This window comes from Falco naumanni, chromosome 4 (genome assembly GCF_017639655.2).
Source record: "Falco naumanni isolate bFalNau1 chromosome 4, bFalNau1.pat, whole genome shotgun sequence".
Taxonomy (NCBI): Eukaryota; Metazoa; Chordata; class Aves; order Falconiformes; family Falconidae; genus Falco; species Falco naumanni.
In genome coordinates, this window is record NC_054057.1 from 23911666 (window position 1) to 23932904 (window position 21239).

General features: G+C 43.3%; 1 protein-coding gene across 4 annotated transcripts in view; it reads left to right on the forward strand.

The window, feature by feature from the left end:
• The first annotated feature begins 10193 nt into the window (after positions 1-10193).
• Positions 10194-21239, forward strand: part of ICE1 (interactor of little elongation complex ELL subunit 1) — a 39777-nt gene continuing 28731 nt past the window's right edge. For 3 of the 4 annotated variants that reach the window (XM_040592153.1, XM_040592155.1, XM_040592157.1), the window contains exons 1-6: positions 10194-10334; positions 11589-11647; positions 13185-13219; positions 13645-13663; positions 14449-14560; positions 15549-15625. In XM_040592153.1, coding sequence (XP_040448087.1) covers positions 10254-10334; positions 11589-11647; positions 13185-13219; positions 13645-13663; positions 14449-14560; positions 15549-15625 — 383 coding nt within the window. In that variant the 5' untranslated portion in view covers positions 10194-10253. Of the gene's footprint in view, positions 10335-10377; positions 10583-11588; positions 11648-13184; positions 13220-13644; positions 13664-14448; positions 14561-15548; positions 15626-21239 lie in introns of those variants that run through there. The other variant, XM_040592156.1, reaches the window with a different exon arrangement.

Sequence of the window (21239 nt, forward strand, 5' to 3'; positions counted from 1 at the left end):
TTTAATAAGACTTTTCCATTATTCCATAGATATATTTAAAAATACAAGGAATCAAAAGCATCAAAACAAAAATAATAATTAAAATTTTTACACCTTGTTTAACCAAATCTAATAACCATCCATTAATTCCCCAACCCTTGAGCCATTGGTCCAGCTCTCCATCTGTTACAGTGAGTTTCTTCATGTTTGCTCTTAATGGTTCTAATTGCTTATGAATTGAAACTGAGTGATCAGACAGGTTCATACAACACATACCTTTAAAATCTTCACATCTGTGCCCATGTGCTGACAATAAAGTCAATGGCTGCACAGTTTTGTAAGGTAGCGTGCCTTACGCTATCCAAATCTACCAATACACTTTTCAAAATATCTGACATCAGGTTAAGCTGTTTAGCAGCCCAACATCCCAACATTTGTATATTGCTGAGTGCTTTGCCGGCAGCAACCCATGGTATAAACACGGAAGAAAACACTCGGAGTGTTCCGAAGTTGAATTTTGTCATTGCAGTTTTCACTCAGTTGCCATACTGCTTGTTTTTTCCTGTGCGCTGATTTGTTATTATTCCACAGGGTTTGATTTAATACTTGTCTTTGAGTAGGAGCAAACATAGTTAACTTGCCTAAATGACAAGGCCCTCCCAGAGCCTTAGCCAGGATTCCAGGCCATGCTCTATTGTCATAAATCAGAAACAACTCTTTGGGCAATGCTTGGGGTTGTGATGATGCCGTAAGATTGACCCATAACCCTCTGTTACAGTATAGCTAGTATTTCTATACCAGTGCTCCCTAGGGGTTACCCAAAAAACTTTGGTTGGGGTTTGTCAATAATGGCCCTTTTTTCAATACCTTTTGAAGAAAGTTGTCAAATAACACCTCTCTATTCCCAAACTTGATGCAGGATTGGTTACATTTCAGAGATCTTAAAAGATCTAACTCTTGAGGTGGTATCATAGAAACATTCAGATGTTGAATAATAAGTGCAGCCTGCATAGCATCTTCAAGTTGTGGAAACCCTTCTTTCAATGTCTGCCAATTTTTTAATAGCATTGAGTGGGGCCAGGTCAATTTAGTAAAGGCAATAACTTCAGCTTTGTTTAGAATTTCACTTTTGCTGACCCATCCTTTAAATTGGTTTGGGTCAAAAGTTGGAACCCCTATTAGACAAGTATGAAAGGGATCTTCTGGAGTTGACATAGATAAACAGATAGAGTCTTGACCAGTAGCATTAGCAAGAGTAACCCATACATTTGCGTATTCTTAAATAACCTATGTGTTTGTTCTATCATATCCGCATACTTAAACAGCAAGCACAATCCCCATAAAATAACAACAATTCTCATTTTAAATCCTTACAAATCTATGAGTCCTAACACAAAAAATATCTTTTTTGGATTACTTAAAAAATGTTAGTACGATCACATCTAACACAATATGGACTTAATCTTAGTGAAATATATCTCTGGAGATCTGTTATAATAGATTATATTTTTACCACAAAATGTATGATGACAGATTATATACAAACTACACCGGCGGCAGACTGGACAAAGATGATTACTGGCTCTTATTGTCAGCCAAATCTCCTGTGTCGTTTATTGTCGTGTTCCTCCCATCAATGGCAGGTAATTTCCATGGTTTTAACCAACGACCCAGAATCCACTTTGGTCCAGAATCTGTAATGATACACATATATCCTCTCCCGGTTAATTGTACTTCTGCCAGACCTGTCCACTGACCAGTGTTTATCTTTATACATTACTTTGACTCTTCTAGTATTTACTGTTGATAAATCACTGCTTAATGCTTTTCCGTGAACAACTATGGGTGGATTTTCTGCTGTACCTGCTAAGCGCAAAAAATTAATGACATATAAAACTTTCCAAATATGTTATTGCAGGGATAGATCCATTTCCCCCGTTTTTTGTTTTGCGAGTAAGCTTTTTAAAACTTGATGTGCATGTTCAATGATGGCCTGACCAGTAGGCTAATTTGGAATACTTGTTTGGTGCCGGATACCCCAAAGCTGACAAAGTTGAGCAAAGAAATGTGAAACATATGCTGGACTGTTATCCGTTTTAATACACTGTGGAACACCCATAACTGCGAAACATCCACGTAGATGTTTTTTAACATGTTTTGCTGTCTTACTCATGAGAGGAGTGACCCATATAAGGGAAGAAAAGGTATCAACTGTGACATGCACGCATTTTAGTCTGCTGAATTCTACTATGTAAGTGACATCAATTTGCCACAATTGCAATGGCTGTAGACCACGTGGATTTACCCCAAGGCCAATTCCAAAACCGAATTGCTGACAGGATAGAATTGTACAATACCTGTGGCATCTGAATGCGTTATGCCGAATCGATGCGACAGCATTTTTGCACTCTGGTGAAAAAATGCATGTGATTGGTGTGCTTGTTCAAAGCAGTTCACGGGAGGGGGCCACTCCACACAGGGGCTGCTAGCATGTCAGCTTGATCATTGCCTTCTGCTAAACCTGATGTAATTCCAGAATGACTCCTGATATGTGTAATAAAATATGCACTTGTACATTGATTTAACAGCATTAACAAATTCTGAAATAAAGCAGATAAAACAGCATTAGTTAGTTCCTTTGATACTGCATGTTCCAATCGCTGTACTGCTCCAACGACATATAGGGAATCAGAAACAATATTTAAAGCAGTGGTGGGCCAATGAGAAAAAACCAAGCTACAGCTCTCAATTCTAACATCTGTAAAGAATCTGACGGTGTTCCAGGAATCACGTGATCTTTCCAGGCGTCACCCTCTTTCCGTGTAATTGCTGCACGCTTGCTATTTTTACCAGCATCTGTGAAAACTGTAAGTCTTTTGACTGGTACTTCAGATCATACAGGGATGTTTTCAAGTAGGTTACCACGCAAAAAGGAAAACAACTTATGTGAAGGATAAGTGTTTATTATCTGACCAGCATAGCCTTGTAAAGCTAATTGCAAATCTACGGAATGTTCTATAGCCCATTCTAAATATGCTTGGACTAGAGGAATTATTATAATCTGTGGCTCTATACCAGACATTTCTACTAGTCTGGAGTGACCTTTCATAGTAAGTTGAGCAATTAATTCCATTCGAGTCACAATAGACTTTCTGGGCTGAAATGATAAAAATATCCATTCCAAGATTTTCAAAGGGTTGTTACAATTTTATCCCATTGAGCCAAAAGAGCAAAAGGGTGGTTACTAGATTTTTCTCCATTGACTATGATTAATTGTATTTGCAAATCAGGATCATAATGAGCTGCTGCCAAATTAACTATTTTCTGTCCAATATGATCTAAAGTCTTTTGCTGAATTTCTGTTAATTTTCTTCCTCGGCATTTGTACTAGATGACAATAATGGCAACAATGGTGCCAAATCTTCATTTGAAATTACAGAAAGATTTCTAATCCACTGGATATCCCAAATCAATTTTCTAATCCACTGGGTATCCCCAATCAATTTTTGAGCATCTGCCAATGTGGATATCTCTGTTTTTATTGCAATCTTTCGGGGTTTTACTTGAGCTGAGGTAATAACCCAACCCAAGTAATTCCAAGGTTTTGTTTTTTGAACCTTTTCTGGGGCTATTTTAAGATCAGAACTGTCCAGATAAAATTGTAATTCTGATAAAATTGTTGTAGTGGACATATCGTTATCTGCTACCAAGATATCATCCATATAGTGATAAATTAATAATTCTGGATAGTTTGTTCTAATTGGGTTTAAAGCCCAAGCCACATATAATTGACACAATGTTGCCACGTTCACTCCAGCACTGCTTGTTGTTGTGGTGGGGACACAGTCCAAACACCTACATTTATGTCTGCTGGAAGTTTCCCAGAGCTTGTCCAGTAATACTGAACTTTGATCGGCATTCTGCTACTTTATGCCCAACTTTTCCACATCGATTACAAGCTCCTGCAAACGTAGCCCCTGCATTATTTGTTTTAACATTCGATTTAACATTTCTACCTCTTCTTCTAAGTGTACATTGTGATTTAACATGACCTACTTTTCCACAATTAAAACAAGTAGAATTTCTGTTCCCCTTTTTGTTTTGAATGAGAGGCCGGACAGCAGCTGAGAAAGCAGAAGCCATGAGGGCTGCGTTTTCTTCTGGACCACCAATTCTATCACAAGCTTCCAACATAGCTGCCAAAGAAGCACCCTTTGGTAATGTACATAATATTCTCTTAGTTCTAGGATTAGCATTCTCAAAAGCTAAAGATTGTAAGTGTTTCTCTTTCACATCAGCTGACAGATCTGGGTTAATCTATCTAGCACATGGGTTAATCTATTGACAAATTGCATATATGGTTAATTTTCCCTTTGTTGAACAGTGCTATACGGTGGGTTAGTTTTACCACTTTCAGGCACGCTTTTCATTGCTCTGAAAGTCAAATCTTGAGCTTGTCGTAATACTTCTACCGCAGAACGAGCCTGCCAGGCAGTGTCAGCAAATGGACCCGTTTCCATTAGCATTTGTGCAGTAGCCTGATGCAACAGGTTCCCCTGCTGTCGATCGTGATTTTCAGTATCAGCGGCAGCACAGAGTTCTTGCCAATGATGGGAAAAGTGAACCTGTTGTACCGGTGATAACAACGTCTTTGCAATAAACTTAATATCTCCTGGCACTAATAACATTCCTGAGAAAAGATGTGACAGAACAGCATCAGTATAAGATGATTTCAACCCATACTGTGCTACAGCATTCTTTGCTTCCTTTAAAATTTTCCAGTCAAGTGGAGCCCACTAGTTATTCTGAGTATTACCACCCAGTGCAACAACAACTGGAGAAGGCACAGGTGTTTGAATGATTTCACCTTCAATTAAAGCATCTCTTATTACTCCCCGCCATTTATGTCGGGGATCACTATAATCTAGCTCCGGCACAGATGGTTTAGGCATCTGTATCATAACTGGCCCAGGCACGTGAGTTGGCGCATGTAGACAAGGATACAAGGATAGGTTGCTCCTGATGAGTAGTTTCTAATTTTTCTAATTTTTCTTTCATCTGTCATACTTGATCTTCTAAATAATCTGTCTTATTATTAAGTTCATCTGGTGTAGGTGGTGTTGCTTGCGTCAAAGGAGGATACAAAGATGAGACTGCACCACCAGTCACGTTATCATCTTTATATCCTTCTCCGTCAGCCGCCTTCTCTAATTGGATTACAGGTTCTGGTGGTGGTGGGTGGGTGGTGGAGACAGAGTCTTTTCTGCCACCTTATTTTCATGCAATAATTTTGCAGCTTCTAAAGTCAATTGTGATACAGACTTATCGGTTAGCTTGCCACTAGTAGCCTCAGCCTTATGGTCAAATGTGGAGGGTTGCTGTTCTTTTGGTCTGTACGCAGTAGCAGGCAAGAATTGATGCAATCCTTGCAGAGCAACTGCTGGCACCCATGAAGGCGGATCTACAGCATCAAAAATACTAATTCCTCCATTTGCAGTTTTTGGACGAGCTTCAGCATTTGGAGACAAAGCAACAAATGCCAATGAGGCAGCTGTTTTTTCTGCCTTCATTTCTTGTAAGGTTAATTTAATCAGCTTCCAAAGGGTCGCTAACCCCTTTGCTTCTTCAGACCCATCACTGATATCATCCCACAGAGCAGCTCCAATTGCTTCCCAAGTACATAGTTCAAAAGCCGCTCCTACTCCAGCTAATAAATTTCTTTCTTTAGTCCATTCAAGTAGTCACTTTAAGTGAGATTCATCATATTTAATTGGTCTTTTAGAGAGAATATGTTGGAGCTGTTTAACAACTGCTTCTTCTTCTTTAGTTAAATTATTTCCCATTTCTCCTCCCTCTCTCCGGCTCACCTCGCTGGCTGATCTGCTGCAGAAACTTTCTCTGAGCCATCCTCTGACTCCCCTGTACCAGTCCAGCTGGTCGGTCTTCCAGTCAGGCCCTCCTGCAACTCCTCAATGTTATCTTCACGTCATTTTCGATACGAAAATGTAAGGGTCCGGGAGCCAATTGCAGGAGCAAAATCATGGACTCAATGACATATCAATATGATCCTAGTTGAAGCCACTTTACTGAAGTTTCTGCAAGGTTATATACAATGTTAATATTCATACAGACGTCACACCTTAGTTCTATTGGTTACATACACTCTTCACACACTGCTATACAGATATTAATTGGTTAAAAGCATACAAGTGGTTAGTCCCATCTTTAAAATCGTTGACATTCTTGCAGTTATCAGCTCCAAACTCAGCTCCTGTTTTTCTGCCTGTTCGACTGCCAAAGATCCTGTTTTCTTTATTCTCGGTGTCTTTCTCACACAATCTTGCGGCCTTGCTGAGCGGGCAAAACCTTTAATCATGTCAAGCTGCTAAAGCAAGAGTGACTTTTGATAGGCCACATGTCCCTTTTCTTCCAAATACACTGCCACAGTACTGGATTAATACAAGCTTCTTTCACACTTACTATAGTTAATAAACTTTTCTGCTATAAAGCTGAGACTGTCAGAGACCACGTTGCTGTCGTGTTGACGAGCTGTGACTATGGTTAGGTATCTTCATTTCCTCTGCAGAGCCTCTCTAATTGCACCTATCATCAATATTGCCTTCAGTTACTGGTGGTGAGGGGATGACACTTTTGTGCTGCAAATGACCACCTGAGTGTTGTTGGCACAGAACTTCTTTGGGAACATCAGCATCTGATTCTGTATGATCTTAATTAATGAGAAACAGGAGGTACAGTTTATGATGTCTTTATAAGCAACAGTAAAGAAATCATATATATGTGATGCTGGCTATTTCAGTTCTGCTATATAAATACAATAACCCTGAAGGCATTATTTCATTCTTTTCAAATAGCCCCATTCAGCAAAAAGCAGATTCAGAGTTATCAACAGTGGCTAATTTTCTGGTTTATCACCAACAAAAGAGACCAATGTCTCTGTGACTTGGACCTCATGGCACACATATCTTAGTCTGCATAACTCTACTGTCAAACTCATGGGTTTTTTAAATTCCAGATTTATAACCCTCCTCTTTTATACCCCTTCTTAGTGCCCTCCCATCCCCATGCATCCTCTGAACTGTGATATGCTCATGACTTGAGATATAATGGACCAAAACTTTGAAACTCCAAGACCTTCCATCTGTCATCTTTTTGGCCTAATCAAGTTAAGTGCAATTAAAAATCCCCAAACATATAGTTTACAATTATTCCATACTCTTTGTTTTAAATTTTAAAATCTCTTTATTTTTGAAGAAATGGTTGTAACAACTTGTCTATGTAGGGTATGTTAAAACAGCTTTAAAGTATTTTCTTGTCAAGGAATGGGAACTTAACATAAAAAATAAAATGGCAATTTTTCCTAAGTTTACTTGCCTAGTTCTGCATGTATTCAGAGCTTGAAGCATTGAAACTTATGAGCTTTTATAGAAGAAGTAAAAACAACTAGAAAATGTGGGTGTCTTCAATGTTAAAACAGAATTATGGTAACATTTTCACTTAGGCACAAATAGTCACAAGAAACACTGCACTCTTCTGAAAGCATCTTACCTATTCACTTCTTTTTTGAGAAAGCATGGTTTCTTTCTGTAGAACCCTGCCCTTAAATATCTCACCTAATAAAGTGCCCTGTTACCTGACCTAACCATGGCCCCAAACTCCCAAATCTAAAACAAGTAGCCCTCAGCTCCATTCCCTAGGAAGGGCACTTCACATGGGAAATTTACTCCCTGCAGAGGGAGTGATTCATTCCACTGACACTGTCATTTAAACTCTATCCTGCTCTAATGAGTATTTTGTTATATTGTAAAGCACTCAAAGTAGAAAGACTGAGAAAGCCTGAAATAACTCTATTTGATCACAGCACTTACAAGTTTCAATGTCTTCATCAACATCCAGTTAACTTTGCAGCTGTACACACTGCTGTTAGTGAGAAGGAAGACTGAACATGGCTCCCCAGATGTAGAGATGAATAGTGACTCGCCTGGGGAATATGTACAAACTGCTACAAAGGCATGAGTGAAAAAACAATCTGAAGTACCTGAATAAACTGTGAGCGAGAGAAAGTTTCAGATAGACTAGAAGTTGTGGAACCAGCAGTAACGTTACAAAGAGTAAATAAAGAGTAAATTTAATACTTTAGATTAATTTATAAATTAATAACAGTTATAAATTATATATAGTAATGTATACAAAAATATGAAATTAATAAAAACAAAAAAGTTAGTAACTTAAAAATAAATTTTAAAAGTCCAACAGCATGAGCTGAATAGAAAAAAAACCAAAAACAAAACCCACAGGCTAAATCATACAGTATGCAACCATCTATCCTGTGAATGATTGCTTTGGAGATAATGGGATGGGATCGTGCCTCGACAGTAACGCTGTTCCACAGGCAGGTTCGTTGCCTGGTGTGCAGCACCAATTTACACACCAACTTGAGGTATTCTATTATTTTATTCTAGTTTGCACAAAGGAGGGAGCCAGGTGGTTACCCACAAATTCTTAGCTCCCTTATTGCCACACCTTTACACTGTTCATAGGTTTCAACAAAGCCATCAGCCTTCATTGGTTACAAGTTAACACAACTCTTGCATTACTTAAAAATCAGTTTCCTATTTGTTAAGCAATTCTCCCACTTCCTATGTGAATTATCCCACATGCTCAATCTCCACTTCCTTTTGAATCAGGGAGTTTCTTGAGCTGGTGGTCGCAATGTCCCCCTGCCAGAATAACCCTTTCCCTACTTTTGCTGAGCCCATTGCTTCTGACGGGCTTCCTACCAGCCCATCCATCACGTGGAGGTGCTTCCTTTGGAAAGTTCCTTTTCTGAACAAAAGCATTTGCAGAGCTTAAGGAAGTGCTTAACAGGCTGCCCAAAGTGCTTGTAACCTGAATTTACCCTTAATAACTCATTCGCTCTAATTTGCCTTAAAGTCAAACCATTACCGAAAAGCGTAGCCAGAAAAAACTCCAACCCAAATGATGGCTTAGAAAGCCAACAGGGGTTGATCGCAGAGCTGGGTGCACGGGGTTTTTTCCCTCCTACCATGCACACCAAGCTACTCGAGGGCACACATTATATACAGTAGAGCACTTGCATATTCATAGTGTATTAAATATTCACTTTCATTCACACACAGGACTGGCTACAAGTTTCTCACTTCTAATGCAAATTAGCGTGCACCCTCAGACAGCACTAGGGGAGGTTTTTTACCAACTCCACATGCTCCCCAAGCGGGGGTTTGCCCTCTTTCAGGGGCGCTATTTGAGTTGGAGGTCACGATCTCCCATTACCACAATTACCTTTGTCCTACTTTCAACTAATTTTCTGTGGGTTGCAACACCTTATCAACTTGTCTCCTCTTAGGGCCAGAACTTTCTCCCTTGGAGGCTTCTTTCTGCATAATTTAGATAACGATAACGGTGTGCTTCTCCCGATCTGTTCTTTGTTTCCCAAGGCTGCCTGCCTTGACTGGAAGTCCCTTCGTTCATCAGTTTTGATGCCTTGAGAGGACAGGGTGGGTCAGCTTCACCTAAACCTTGTGCACATGCTCGTGTAACATAAGAGTTAAAAACCAAACCAGGGTTCGGGAATCCGGGAGTTGGGGCAAGAAAAGTACTATTCATTGTTATTAATCATGCGACATCAGTCACCCAGCGTCAGCAGCTGTCCCCTCAACTGCCGTTGCTCCGGCGCCGCAGGCACGGCCCAGCGGGGGCAGCCCGCTCCCAGCCCGCCGTCTGCAGGGCCGCTCCGTGCCAGCGGCACAGGCGGGCAGCCATGGCGGTGACATGCGATACTAAATATTGCCCTGGAAAAATCTCTTCAGGAATGCTTCGGTGAAAAGAAAAGCTCCCGTGCGATGTGGCCCCAGGGAGCGGGCACGCCTCCAAGTGAAGAACCGCCTCTGGGCTGTCAGGTAGAGGCGCTACCCCGGTCTGCGCCTGCGCCACGGCCGCCCTGCGCCCGCAGAAGTGCCCGCGCATAAAAAGAAAATAATAATAGTCCTAATGGAAGGGCGCGGCACAGCGGGAGCACTCGCTCCCTGCAGTGGGCCGCGGCGGCGTTCACCGGGCGCTGGGCCTCTGCACAGAGCGCCTCTCGCCGCCTTCCCCGCTGCCGCTTGTCAGGCGGCGGCGTGGCCGCCCGCGCGGAGGGGCCCTTCCTGAGGCGGCGGCGCGGCGCGGCGCGGCGGGGGCCGGGCGGCGGGACGCGTGCGCTGCGCTGCGCACTGCCCGGCGGCGGGGCCGGCACTATGATGCCTGGAGAGACACCGCCGCCGCCGGCCGGGACTGCAGCCTCCGCGGCCTGCGCGAACTGCGGTGTTCTCCAGCAGGTAGCGGCGGGCCGCCGCCCCTTGGCGCCGGAGCGCCTGCCCGAGGCGGGGTGTCGGCTTAAGGACGCGGCCGTGGGGCTCCGCCGGGTCGCTGCGAGGGGGGGAGCGCTGGGTGCCGCCGCCGGCGCGGCGGGAGGCTGGATAGCGAACGCGGCAGGCAGGCTCTGTGAAAGCAGCGGCAGCGGTCAGCTTTAGCCGGCGGAGTCTCCGCGGCGTGGCTAGAGCGATCGGCCAGTGCGCTGGTGGGCGTATCCTTTCGCACCGGCTTCGGCGCCGGGGAAGAAGCGTCTGGGGGCCGCCTTCCCCCGGCGCCCTTGGGCGAGCAGAGAGTTCTGTAGCGCAAGCCTGGGGCGCTGCCCGTGTCCCGGTTCCCCGCCGGTGCCCGTGTCCCGGTTCCCCGCCGGTGCCCGTGTCCCGGTTCCCCGCCGGTGCCCGTGTCCCGGTTCCCCGCCGGTGCCCGTGTCCCGGTTCCCCGCCGGTGCCCGTGTCCCGGTTCCCCGCCGGTGCCCGTGTCCCGGTTCCCCGCCGGTGCCCGTGTCCCGGTTCCCCGCCGGTGCCCGTGTCCCGGTTCCCCGCCGGTGCCCGTGTCCCGGTTCCCCGCCGGTGCCCGTGTCCCGGTTCCCCGCCGGTGCCCGTGTCCCGGTTCCCCGCCGGTGCCCGTGTCCCGGTTCCCCGCCGGTGCCCGTGTCCCGGTTCCCCGCCGGTGCCCGTGTCCCGGTTCCCCGCCGGTGCCCGTGTCCCGGTTCCCCGCCGGTGCCCGTGTCCCGGTTCCCCGCCGGTGCCCGTGTCCCGGTTCCCCGCCGGTGCCCGTGTCCCCTTCCACTGCGGGGCAGGCCCTTGCTGGCAGCTTGCAGGAGTGTGTTTAGCATGAGTATGGATTGAGAGCCCGGAAAACCTGCGCTAGGTGCCGTTTATCGGTAACGCTCTGCCAAAGCTTAATTTGATTTTGAGGAAAAAAAAGTTATGGGGATTTTAGTATATGAGCTACTGCTGAGTCGAAGTTTAAATGGTTTTTGTGGTAAAGCCTCATATAAGTACACATACTTCCTTGTGGAGCCTGCATTTTCTGTATGTATTTGTATGAATATATTTGTGGTGAGTTAATAACTTGTTCACTAAGAGAACGGAACAAAAGGAGACAAGTTATTGTGTTGCGTAGAACACCAGCAGTCAGTTTAGGATTTTTTTTATGGTGTATATAGTATTGAGTTTTGGGGTGAAACTTCTTTACCAACTTGAGACTCTTCCTTACAGAATATAAATGAATATGTAGCCGCATTAATTGCACTGAAGCAAAAAATGATTGATGGAGAGTAAGTACAATTGTACCCGTGTTTGGGGTTTGGTTGGTTTTTTTTTTTTTGGTTGATTAGTTTGCTTTTTATTGCTCTTAAAGCAATGCAGCAAATATGCCCTGTGGGATATAGATATTTGTTAATGCACAAAACTAAATAATTCTCAAAATGAAAGTAATTTCTTCATGAACAGGCCCTAAGTCCAGACTTTTTGCCCTAAATGTAGTAAAACAGGGCTATTTTCTATAGCTATAGTAGCTTATATATACGCTAGGAGAAGCAGCTTTTGGAAGAGACTTCATTTTATCTGTTGTGAAGAATACAGTATGCGAACTAAAAGTTGAGCACAGGTGTATACAAACCTTTCCAACAGAATTTAGTCTGAGCATTACAATGTGAAATGCTGTTGAGGTTAAATACCAGAATGCGAAAAGTGAGGTTAAACATCAGTCAGAACAATAAAATTCTCATGGTTTGCTTTCTTTTCTGTAATTGCTTCCACTTCTCAAGAGCCATCAACATATGCTTGTATGGAGATATGTTACATACACCTCCACGCTATGGCCTAATAGCCTTACTATGTCTCCTACTTATAATGGTTTATTTCTCGGCATCCTTTCCTGCATATGTGTCAATCTGGCTTTAGTGAATCTAAATTCCAGTCCTGCATTCTGGTTTCCAAAAAGTATTTACAAGAGCCCTCAGTGTCTTAACTGGGACCCTTTTCTTCAAAGCTCCTTTACTCTGTGTCCATAGGTTTTGCTTTTCCTGCCTCTAAACTTTGGGTCCCTCTTCTGTCTGCCAGTGCATACATTTCTTGTGGGAATTACCTCTCCAACTATTTGCATGCAGCTCAGCCCTTCTTTTTTGCCTTACTTGATTACTCTGAAGTGTCACAAGAGAAAGTAACACAGCCCTCTGTATTGCCCTAATGTCACAGTATTTCTCTTTCTTGCCCTTTCTCTTCTCTGTTCTTAAAAATCATAACACTTGAGGAGCGACTAACTTTCCTTGGTCCTGTCTTGTGGCCCACTGTGCAATTTGGATCAGAATAAGTATTACCCTCTTAGGGCTGTTAGGAGAATACTGTAAAGATTAAAGCCTTTTAGGGTTTTTTGAACTAATTTTCTTACATTTATGTGTATTCCTTCCTAAGGAAACATCCTTTTAAGTTTGGGAACTAGGACGTGATTTTGTGCTTATATGTATATTTTTAGATTATATGTATATCATGTTCTTTACCTAAATAATGTTGTTGATTTTTGTTGGTGTGTTTTGGTTTTTTTTTTTTTTAGTTGCAAATAGTTAATGGCTATGAATTCATGTAATTGCTAGTTGTTTTTTGGGGTTTGTTTATTTATTTATTTTAAAGCCGCCTGATTTGGGGTTTGAATGACTTAGTCAATATAACTCTTTGTTTAATTACCATCAGAAAATGCAAACCAATCTTACACTTTCTGTATTTCTCTATAAAGCAAAAGGAAAGGTATTCTAAGACCTGATCATCAAAATCAAGTTAGAAAATTAGTAATGTCTTTTTTTTTTTTCCTTGCAGTCGTTTGCTGACAGAGTATCAACAGAAATGCACTGATATCCTTTTCTGTTAGTGTTCTTAAAGAATTAGTATAAGAGGGTTTGAAGCGTTTTGTTTAATGCTTAAGTTAAGAGATGATGCCTCTAGTAAGGAACAGACTGGATAGGCTTTGTAAAGAAAATAGGACTTAGGTGTTAAAACTATCCACTTAAGATCCAGCTGCATCTGGTATATGTCTTAATATGGACTACCTGAGATCTGCATTGCTGAGAATGATTCAAGTTATTTTCATGTAACAGAAGAAGCCCTCTCTGCTTATTCATTTCAAATGTATTGAAATGTTTCGATTAAACAGTTCCGCAAGGCCTATGTTTTTTGGGTGGAAGTGTTTATTGGATGCTTCTTTGTGAGTGGCAATTGGATTGAAGTATACTTAATGTTTGATAAACTGTTTTTGATTTCAACCTTAACAAGAGATTACAGCTTCAATTTGCTGAACGGTATGTTTGATTTAAACTGTTAACTAAAGATGCTATGTTCTCTGTGTCTTGGGCAGTTTAGGAATCTGACATTGTAACAGCAACAGCCCTAGGCTGAGCTTTTAATATGGTCCTTTCTTTTACCATGCTTCCTAGGCCGTAGCTAGCAAAGGTACCCTAGATGAGGAGAGAAATCTGTCTTCCTTCTGCAATACCTCTGTGAAATTCTTTCCTGGTCCTGTCTTACATAAGAGTCTAAAGTGACCAAGTAGAAATGCAGAGCTCATCTTTTGGTGGTGGTTAAATGTGAGCGTATTTGGGGCAGCCATATTTGTATGAAGCATTTTGCCTTTGAGTAATGGCTGTGTGCCCTTGCTTACTTGGCTTAATTATAGAGGAAGAGGCATCATATAATCTTTATGGAGTCCAACCTCCCTGCTGAAAAATCCAGCAGTTGGACTCTGCTCTTATTTCACAGCGCTACCTATGTAGAGATGCTTATTCTGGCACTTCAGTGTAGGCAGCAGGGCAGCGCTTCTTGTCTGGCACATGCCATCTGCTTGCATCTAGCTGCAGGCTCAGTTTAATGTTTTTAAATCAGATCTTGAATTTTCTTTGAATGTCAAATGTTGGATGGAAAAATGAGAACGTTTAGACTCTTAAAAGCCTTTGGGTATCTATCAAGTAACTTTTCCATTGGGAAGAGCAAAATACTGAAGGCACTTGCCTGAAGGATCAGAACATTGAGTCTGAAAGCACCCGTGTTTTTTGGCAACTTCTCCCCCCAATTACATTTCCTGTTTCAGAGAGATCTCTGCTCTTCGTTGCCAAGTGGAGCAGATGCTACAGAAAATCCTGCCTCTGGAAAAATGCCAGGAAGAGTTGGGTTCCTTGAAAGCAGAGTTGGAAGAGAAAAAGGTGGGCTTGTTAAAAAGGTTTAAATAACTTGAACTTTTTCTGCTGAAGGAACTTTATGTATTTAATGCTCATTTTAATGAAGTAGGCTTTAATGAGCCCAGTTATTTCCAGCTCATTGGGACAGGCAGCTCTGGTTTTAGGTGAAATTAATTAAACGGCAGCAGGTTTCAGATAGGCAAAAAGTTCAGGCTTTTGTAGTTCCTATGATTTTTGTGATCAGATTATTTGAATTTTATTTCCTTATTTAGGAAGGAAGGACATACATTAAAATTCCTTTGGTTTTCTCTTATTACATTACTAAACTCTCTATAACTTTTATTATTAAAAAGATGTAAAGAGGGTCTGTGCAGAACAGGATTTTGCTTCTGTTACGGTTTTCAACATATGCTTCTACATTATTAGCTACTTGAGTTTATTCCTAATTTCTCTCTGGTCCCTTAGCTGAGATTTAGTCTACAGAAGAAGAACTTTTGACTATTCAAATTGCCTAAATATATGTATTTTCTAGACATTACTATTATTTCTGTAAAAAAAACCCCAAACCTCACTCTCTTTCTTGTATTTTTTTCATGCCAGTGTATGGTAGGATATCAGCCTTTGTTTTACCACTGTACCTGTTTTTTTCTTCTTAGAACTGTTTTTTAAATCTTCTCTGTGAGCGTTAGCTGGTGTCCTGATGGCACTTTTTCAGAAAAAGCAGGATTTGTATGTACCATATATACTAGTTGTACTTTTGACTTCAGCTTTGCGTTCCTATCCAGACAGGTGTTGAAGGCACATACTCAAAAGACAGATACAGATTTATTTGCTTGTTACAACTTTTCCCTTTAAAGAAGAATAACCTGACTTTTATAACTTGTTTTCTCACTGAATATACTTCTTTGGCTATGCACTGTTTTCATTAGAGTAGGTAAAGTGGGTACCTTCTTTTTTCTTTTTGTTTGCATTCAGTAAGGAGATATTTTAACTGTGCTTTCCTTCTCCACAGAGTTCTCTGAAGATTTATCGGGAGAGTCAACTAGAATATGTTAAAATTAAAGAAGAAATAGTAAACAGTGATGCTGTGTGAGTGATGCTTCTTTTACTACAACCTTTCTTTTCCCCAGTTCCAGAACTTGGTCTTGTACTTTACATAGATATGCTTTCCGTTTTGCTAAAATTTTTATGCTTATGGGTTCTTAGAACAGGCAGCTGTTGGAAGAATGGTCTTAAATTTTGTAGCAAACACTCTGGAAGGTAATAGTAGTTTAATTATTATCCTGTCTTGAAGTGGCTTTTGGTGGTTGTTTAGTGAAGGTTTTTAAGAACAGGATTAGACTGGAGAAGAAGCTATAGTTTCTCCAGTTTTAAGTGGTTCTTAGTTCTGGCTTTTTGTTATTGCTGTCCATTTCTGTTTTGCTGGTAAGTCTGTGGGGCCAATGTGAAGATGATAGTGCCAAAGTGATCTGCAGTTAAAATCAGTCCTTAAAATAATCAGTTTTAAAGAAACAGCTCAGCAAGCCTGGAAGTGTGCATCATGTTTGGAAATGGGCAAGATGGATTTGGCACTGAAAATGCAGGAGCCATTTTTGCTGCCATAGTACAGAATGTTGTGAAGCTGTGGCTTGATAACTCCCAAAGCCTGTTCTTCCAGTAACCAGCCACTTAAAGGCTTCCTTGCCTGGAGCATGTGTGTGTTATGTCTTACAGCTCTTGATGGACTCTTGAATGAATTTGTCTAATTGCTTTTTAACTCTGTTATGCTCTTACCCTCTAAATCACCTTTATTGGGGAACTGTGACTTCTTGGTATTGCATGGAAAGGTATTTAGGCTCTCGAGAGAACCAGCTAATATACAGCTGGGTGTTGTGAGTTGTAACTCTGGTTATTTTTCTGTGTATATCACTTTGCATTTATCATCACCGGTGATTGCTCTCTAGTTGCTTGGAATTCTAAGACCTTTCTGCAGTTTTTTGTAGTCAGCTTTTACTTCTAATGTGTTCCAGCACACAACCCAGTGGATGACACCTTCTTTCCTTCCTTCCTTGTGAATTGACTATAATTTTTAACTTTGACATTCCTAAGCTATTTTGGTGTTACTAGCAGGTTGAGGGAGATGATTGTTCCCCTCTACCCAGCACTGGTGAGGTCACACCTAGAGTACTGTGTCCATTTCTGGGCTGCTCCATATAAGAGAGAGATGGGCAGCATACTGGAGAGTGTCCAGTGAAGGGCCATGGAGATGATCAAGGGGCTGAAGCATCTCTCAAATACCATAGTATCTTTGCATGACTTTTGAAACATAGCGGTCCTCACAAGCACAGCAGCAAGCCACTGTTATCCAAAAGACTGTACAAGCAGACCAGCATTGTTGTCACTTCTGCCAGACTGCACTTATTTCACGTATAGGTACTCTTGTGTGCTGTGAGCTTAAAGAAATTTTTAGCAGATCATCCTGAGAGCATCAGGAAGCAGCTACCCCATGGCTAACGGCATCGTGAGGGAACTGGCCACCTTAATGTGCTGGCAATATACTGTATGTGTCAATGTAGATACATCGCCTGTCTCCTGTCTGTCACTCATATCTCAAAGAAGGAGGAGCTGGGGATCTACAGGTTGTCAGCCTCACCTCAGTCCCTGGGGGAGCGATGGGGCAGCTCACCCTGGAACACACTTCCCGATACAGGAAGGACAAGAAACTCCTCAGGAGGACAGCGTGGCTTCACCAACTTGATAGGCTTCTGTGATGAGGTGTCACACCTGGTAGATGAGGGGAGAGCAGTGGCTAGGGTCTGCTGGACCTTCAGTAAGGGCTGGGACACTGTCTCCCACTTGCCTCAGGCCCCCGAGCTATTGCTGCAGGGGATGGATGAGCAGACAGTGAGGTGGATTGAAAACTGCCTCAATGGCCGGGACCGAAGGGTGCTGACGAGTGGCGCAGAGTCTGGCTAGAGGCCGGTTAACTAGCAGTGTACCCTGGCGGGGGAGGAGGAGGGCTGTACACTGCAACCAGCCAGGTTTAACACCTCCATTAGCGATCTGCACAACGGGACAGAATGCACCCGCAGCGCGTTTGCCCATGATGAAGTTGGGAGGAGTGGCTGGTGGGCCAGAGGGGCACGTTGCCACCCAGCGTGAGCTTGACAGGCTGGAGACATGGGCTGACAGAAACCTGGGGAGGTTCAGCGAGGAGAAGTGCAAAGTCCCGCCCCCGGTGAGGAACAACCCCACGCACCAGTGTGTGCTGGGGGCCACCCAGCTGGGAAGCAGTGTGGCAGAAAAGGACCTGGGGGTCCTGGTGGACACCAGGTTGAACATGAGGCAGCGACACGCACTTGCAGCAGAGGAGCCTACCGGTATCCCTGGAGTCCTGTGTCCAGGTCTGGGCTCCCCAGTAGAAGAGAGAAATGAGCATACTGGGGTGAGTCCAGTGAAGGGCCACAAAGATGACGAAGGGACTGGAGCGTGTCTCCGTTGAGGAAAGGCTGAGAGTGCTGGGACTGTTCAGGCTGGAGAAGAGAAGGCTCAGGGCTGATGCTACCCATGGCTAGGAACAGCTGAAGGGAGGGTGCAAAGGGGACGGAGCCAGGCTGTGTTCAGTGGCGCCCAGTGCCAGGACCAGAGGCAGCGGGAACACGCAGGAGGTTCCCTCTGAACATCAGGAAACGCTCCCTTTGCTGCAAGGGAGACTGAGCGCTGGCACAGGTTGCCCAAGGAGATTGTGGAGTCTCCACCCTCGGAGACAACTCAGAAACTGTCCAGGCATGGTCCAGGGCAACTGGCTCTAGATGGCCCTGCCTGAGCAGCGTGGGTTGGACAAGATGACTTCCAGAGGTCCCTTCCAATCTCAGCCGTTCTGTGATGCTACCGTTATTTTGTACATCTTTGAGGTGAATTTAAGCGTGAGGTCACAAGAGTTTGGTAATAGAGCTGAGCTTCTTCAGAAGCAGAATTGTATTGAATCATTGATAAAAATGAATGTTAATCTACAGTTACTGTAAAATAATTTAGGTCAAAAATTATCTCTCAGGTCCTTTGGTCCAGTCTGCCATTCGGAGCCAGCGTCAAAAGTAGGTTGCTCAGCACCCTGTCTCGTTGAGTTTTGGGTATTTACAAGGATGGCAAATCCCCAACTCTGAGCTTACAAGCAGTGTGGTAACTTGAGACAAATGTGCATCGTCCCCTGTGAAGAAGATTTTAGGTATGAAATCGCTCCTGCAGACAAACTTTGAAAGAAGTACTCAAAACATAGACTGTTCCAGATGTAAGGGTGCTCATTATAATTAAAAGATCACATGCTCTCTAAGGATGAAATAAATATGGGACACAACTGTTGTTTCTATTTGTATTTTTCAACTTTTGTGTATTACAAATACAAGCACATGGTGGTTTTTGTAGTTTGGGTAGAGTATAATATTGTATGTATTCTGCTTCTGAATGCAACATCTGTTAGCATAGCTTTCTGCCAGCTGCAGTTGTGCACGCATCTTAAAGCCCAGATAGGAGTTTGACTTGTGTACTGTAGGAGGAGTTCTGTCCAAATGCGTCATCTACAAACCTTGCTATTTGTGAATTACAGGATTTAACATCTACCTCTTTCTTAATGTAATTGTGTGTATTGATGAAATCAGCATACTACTGCACCTGTAAAAGTAACTGTTTTTTCTGTCTGATATTTTCATTGCAGCGATAAATGTTGGCATTTATTGGCTGTCTGGTTGTTCAGATTTATAGTTGTTTGTATCATGGAATTTCAGTCTTGAGCTGAAAGGGACCTGTAAGGATCATTGAGCCCTGCTCCTTGCAGGACTATCTAAAACCAAGCCATATGACTAAGAGCATCATTCAGCTGTTCAGGAAACTCTGTTAGGCTCCCAAGGGAAGAGGGAGAAGAGGGACCGACCAACCTCTCGGTGGCTTTTCTCTAATGTCCAGTCTGAACTTCCCCTGATGCCACTTAATTCCATTTCCTTGTGTCCTGTTGCTGGTCACAGAGGAGATCGGCACCTCTCTCCCCGCTGCCCCTTTCAGAAAGTTGTAGACTGTGATGAGGTCACCCCTCAGCCTTCTCTTCTCCAAGCTCAACAAGCCAAGTGACCTCAGGTGCTCCTCAGGTGTCCTGCCTTCAAAGCCTTTCACCATCTTTGTTGCCCTTCTCTGGATACACTTGTAATAGTTTGATGTCCTTATATTGAGGTGCCCAAAACTGCACGCAGTACTTGAGGTGGGGCTGCACGAGTGCAGTGGGACAGTCCCCTCTTATTGCTGTGCTTGATGCGCCCCAGGATGTGGTTGCCCCTTTTGGCTGCCTTACCTGACTCATAGTCAACTTGCCACTGACCCAAACCCTGACATCTCTTTCCACAGGGCTGTTCTCCAGCCTGTCATCCCCCAATTTGTACAATATAACCAGGATTATCCTGTCACAGGTGGAGAATCTGGCACTTGCTCCCTATGGTTGGTGATTGCACAGCTCTTTGGTCTATCCAGATCTCTCTGTAAGGCCTCTCTGCTCTCAAGAGAGTCTGCAACTCCTAATTTCATGTCATTGGTGAACTTACTTAATGTACGCATTTGAGTCCTGTGTCTAGATTATTCACTGGCCCTTAAAAATTGAGCCCTGGGGAACCCCACAGGTGACTGGCCACCAGCAGTACGTAACCCCATTTACTGGTAACTCTTTGAGCGTGACCTGTCAGCCAGTTTCTTACCCAGTGTGTTACGGACTTGTCTAGCAACAGGACTTTCCCCTTGTGAACGCATGCAGGCTGTGATCAGTGACTGCGTTGTCTCTCAAATGTTTTTTGGTAACTCCTAGAATAACCTTCTCCATAATTTTACATGGCAATGGAGTTGAGACTAACAGACCTGTAATTACCAGGGTCTTCCTTCTTACCCTTCATGAAAACTGGGATGTTTGCCAGCTTCCAGTCAACTGGGACCTCTCCAGGCTCCCAAGACCATTGAAAAATAGAGGAGAGAGGTCTTGTGATAACGTCAGCCAGTGTTTTTGGTGCCCTGGAATGAATCCCGTCAGGCCCCATAGACTTACGTGCATCCAGCTGGACCAGCAAATCTTGAACAAGTTCAGAGTTGGCTGGGAGTTTTATCGTCTGCCCAGTCACGGTCTTCCGACACAAGGATCCAGGGGGTCACGGGGCCTATCGTCAATGTTAAAGAAAGAGGTGAAGAATGCATTTTATTTAATTTAAATATCTCTGCTTTGTTTACGTCCTTATTTGTTAGGCGCCTGACCTCATCAAGTAATGGTCCAATGTTATCTCTGGTCCTCCTTTTGCTGTTAACATTTTAAGAAGCCCTTTTTGTTGTCCTTCAGAGTACTGCCCAGTTTGAACTCTAATTGAACTTTGGCTGCATGAATCTTCTCTCTACAGTGGCAAACAACATCTTTGTAGTCCTGTCCTGTCACCTCTCCTTGCTTCCAGTGTCCATTGCAGATGCAGTACTTCTGTGCATTGGTCAGAAGATAATCTGCAGAGAAACAGGAGTTTGTTAACCTGCTACTTTTTGAAGGACACCCCCCCCCCTTTTTTTGTTTTTTTTATTCTGCAAAGCTATGTTATGAAGGTATTTTTCTGAAATTCTCACCTATGGCTTGACTGTGAAAACCATCATCTGAGTATAAAGTATGAACCTGTTCAGGCTGAGAAGGCCCAAGAGCATTCGTCTGTGACTTTAT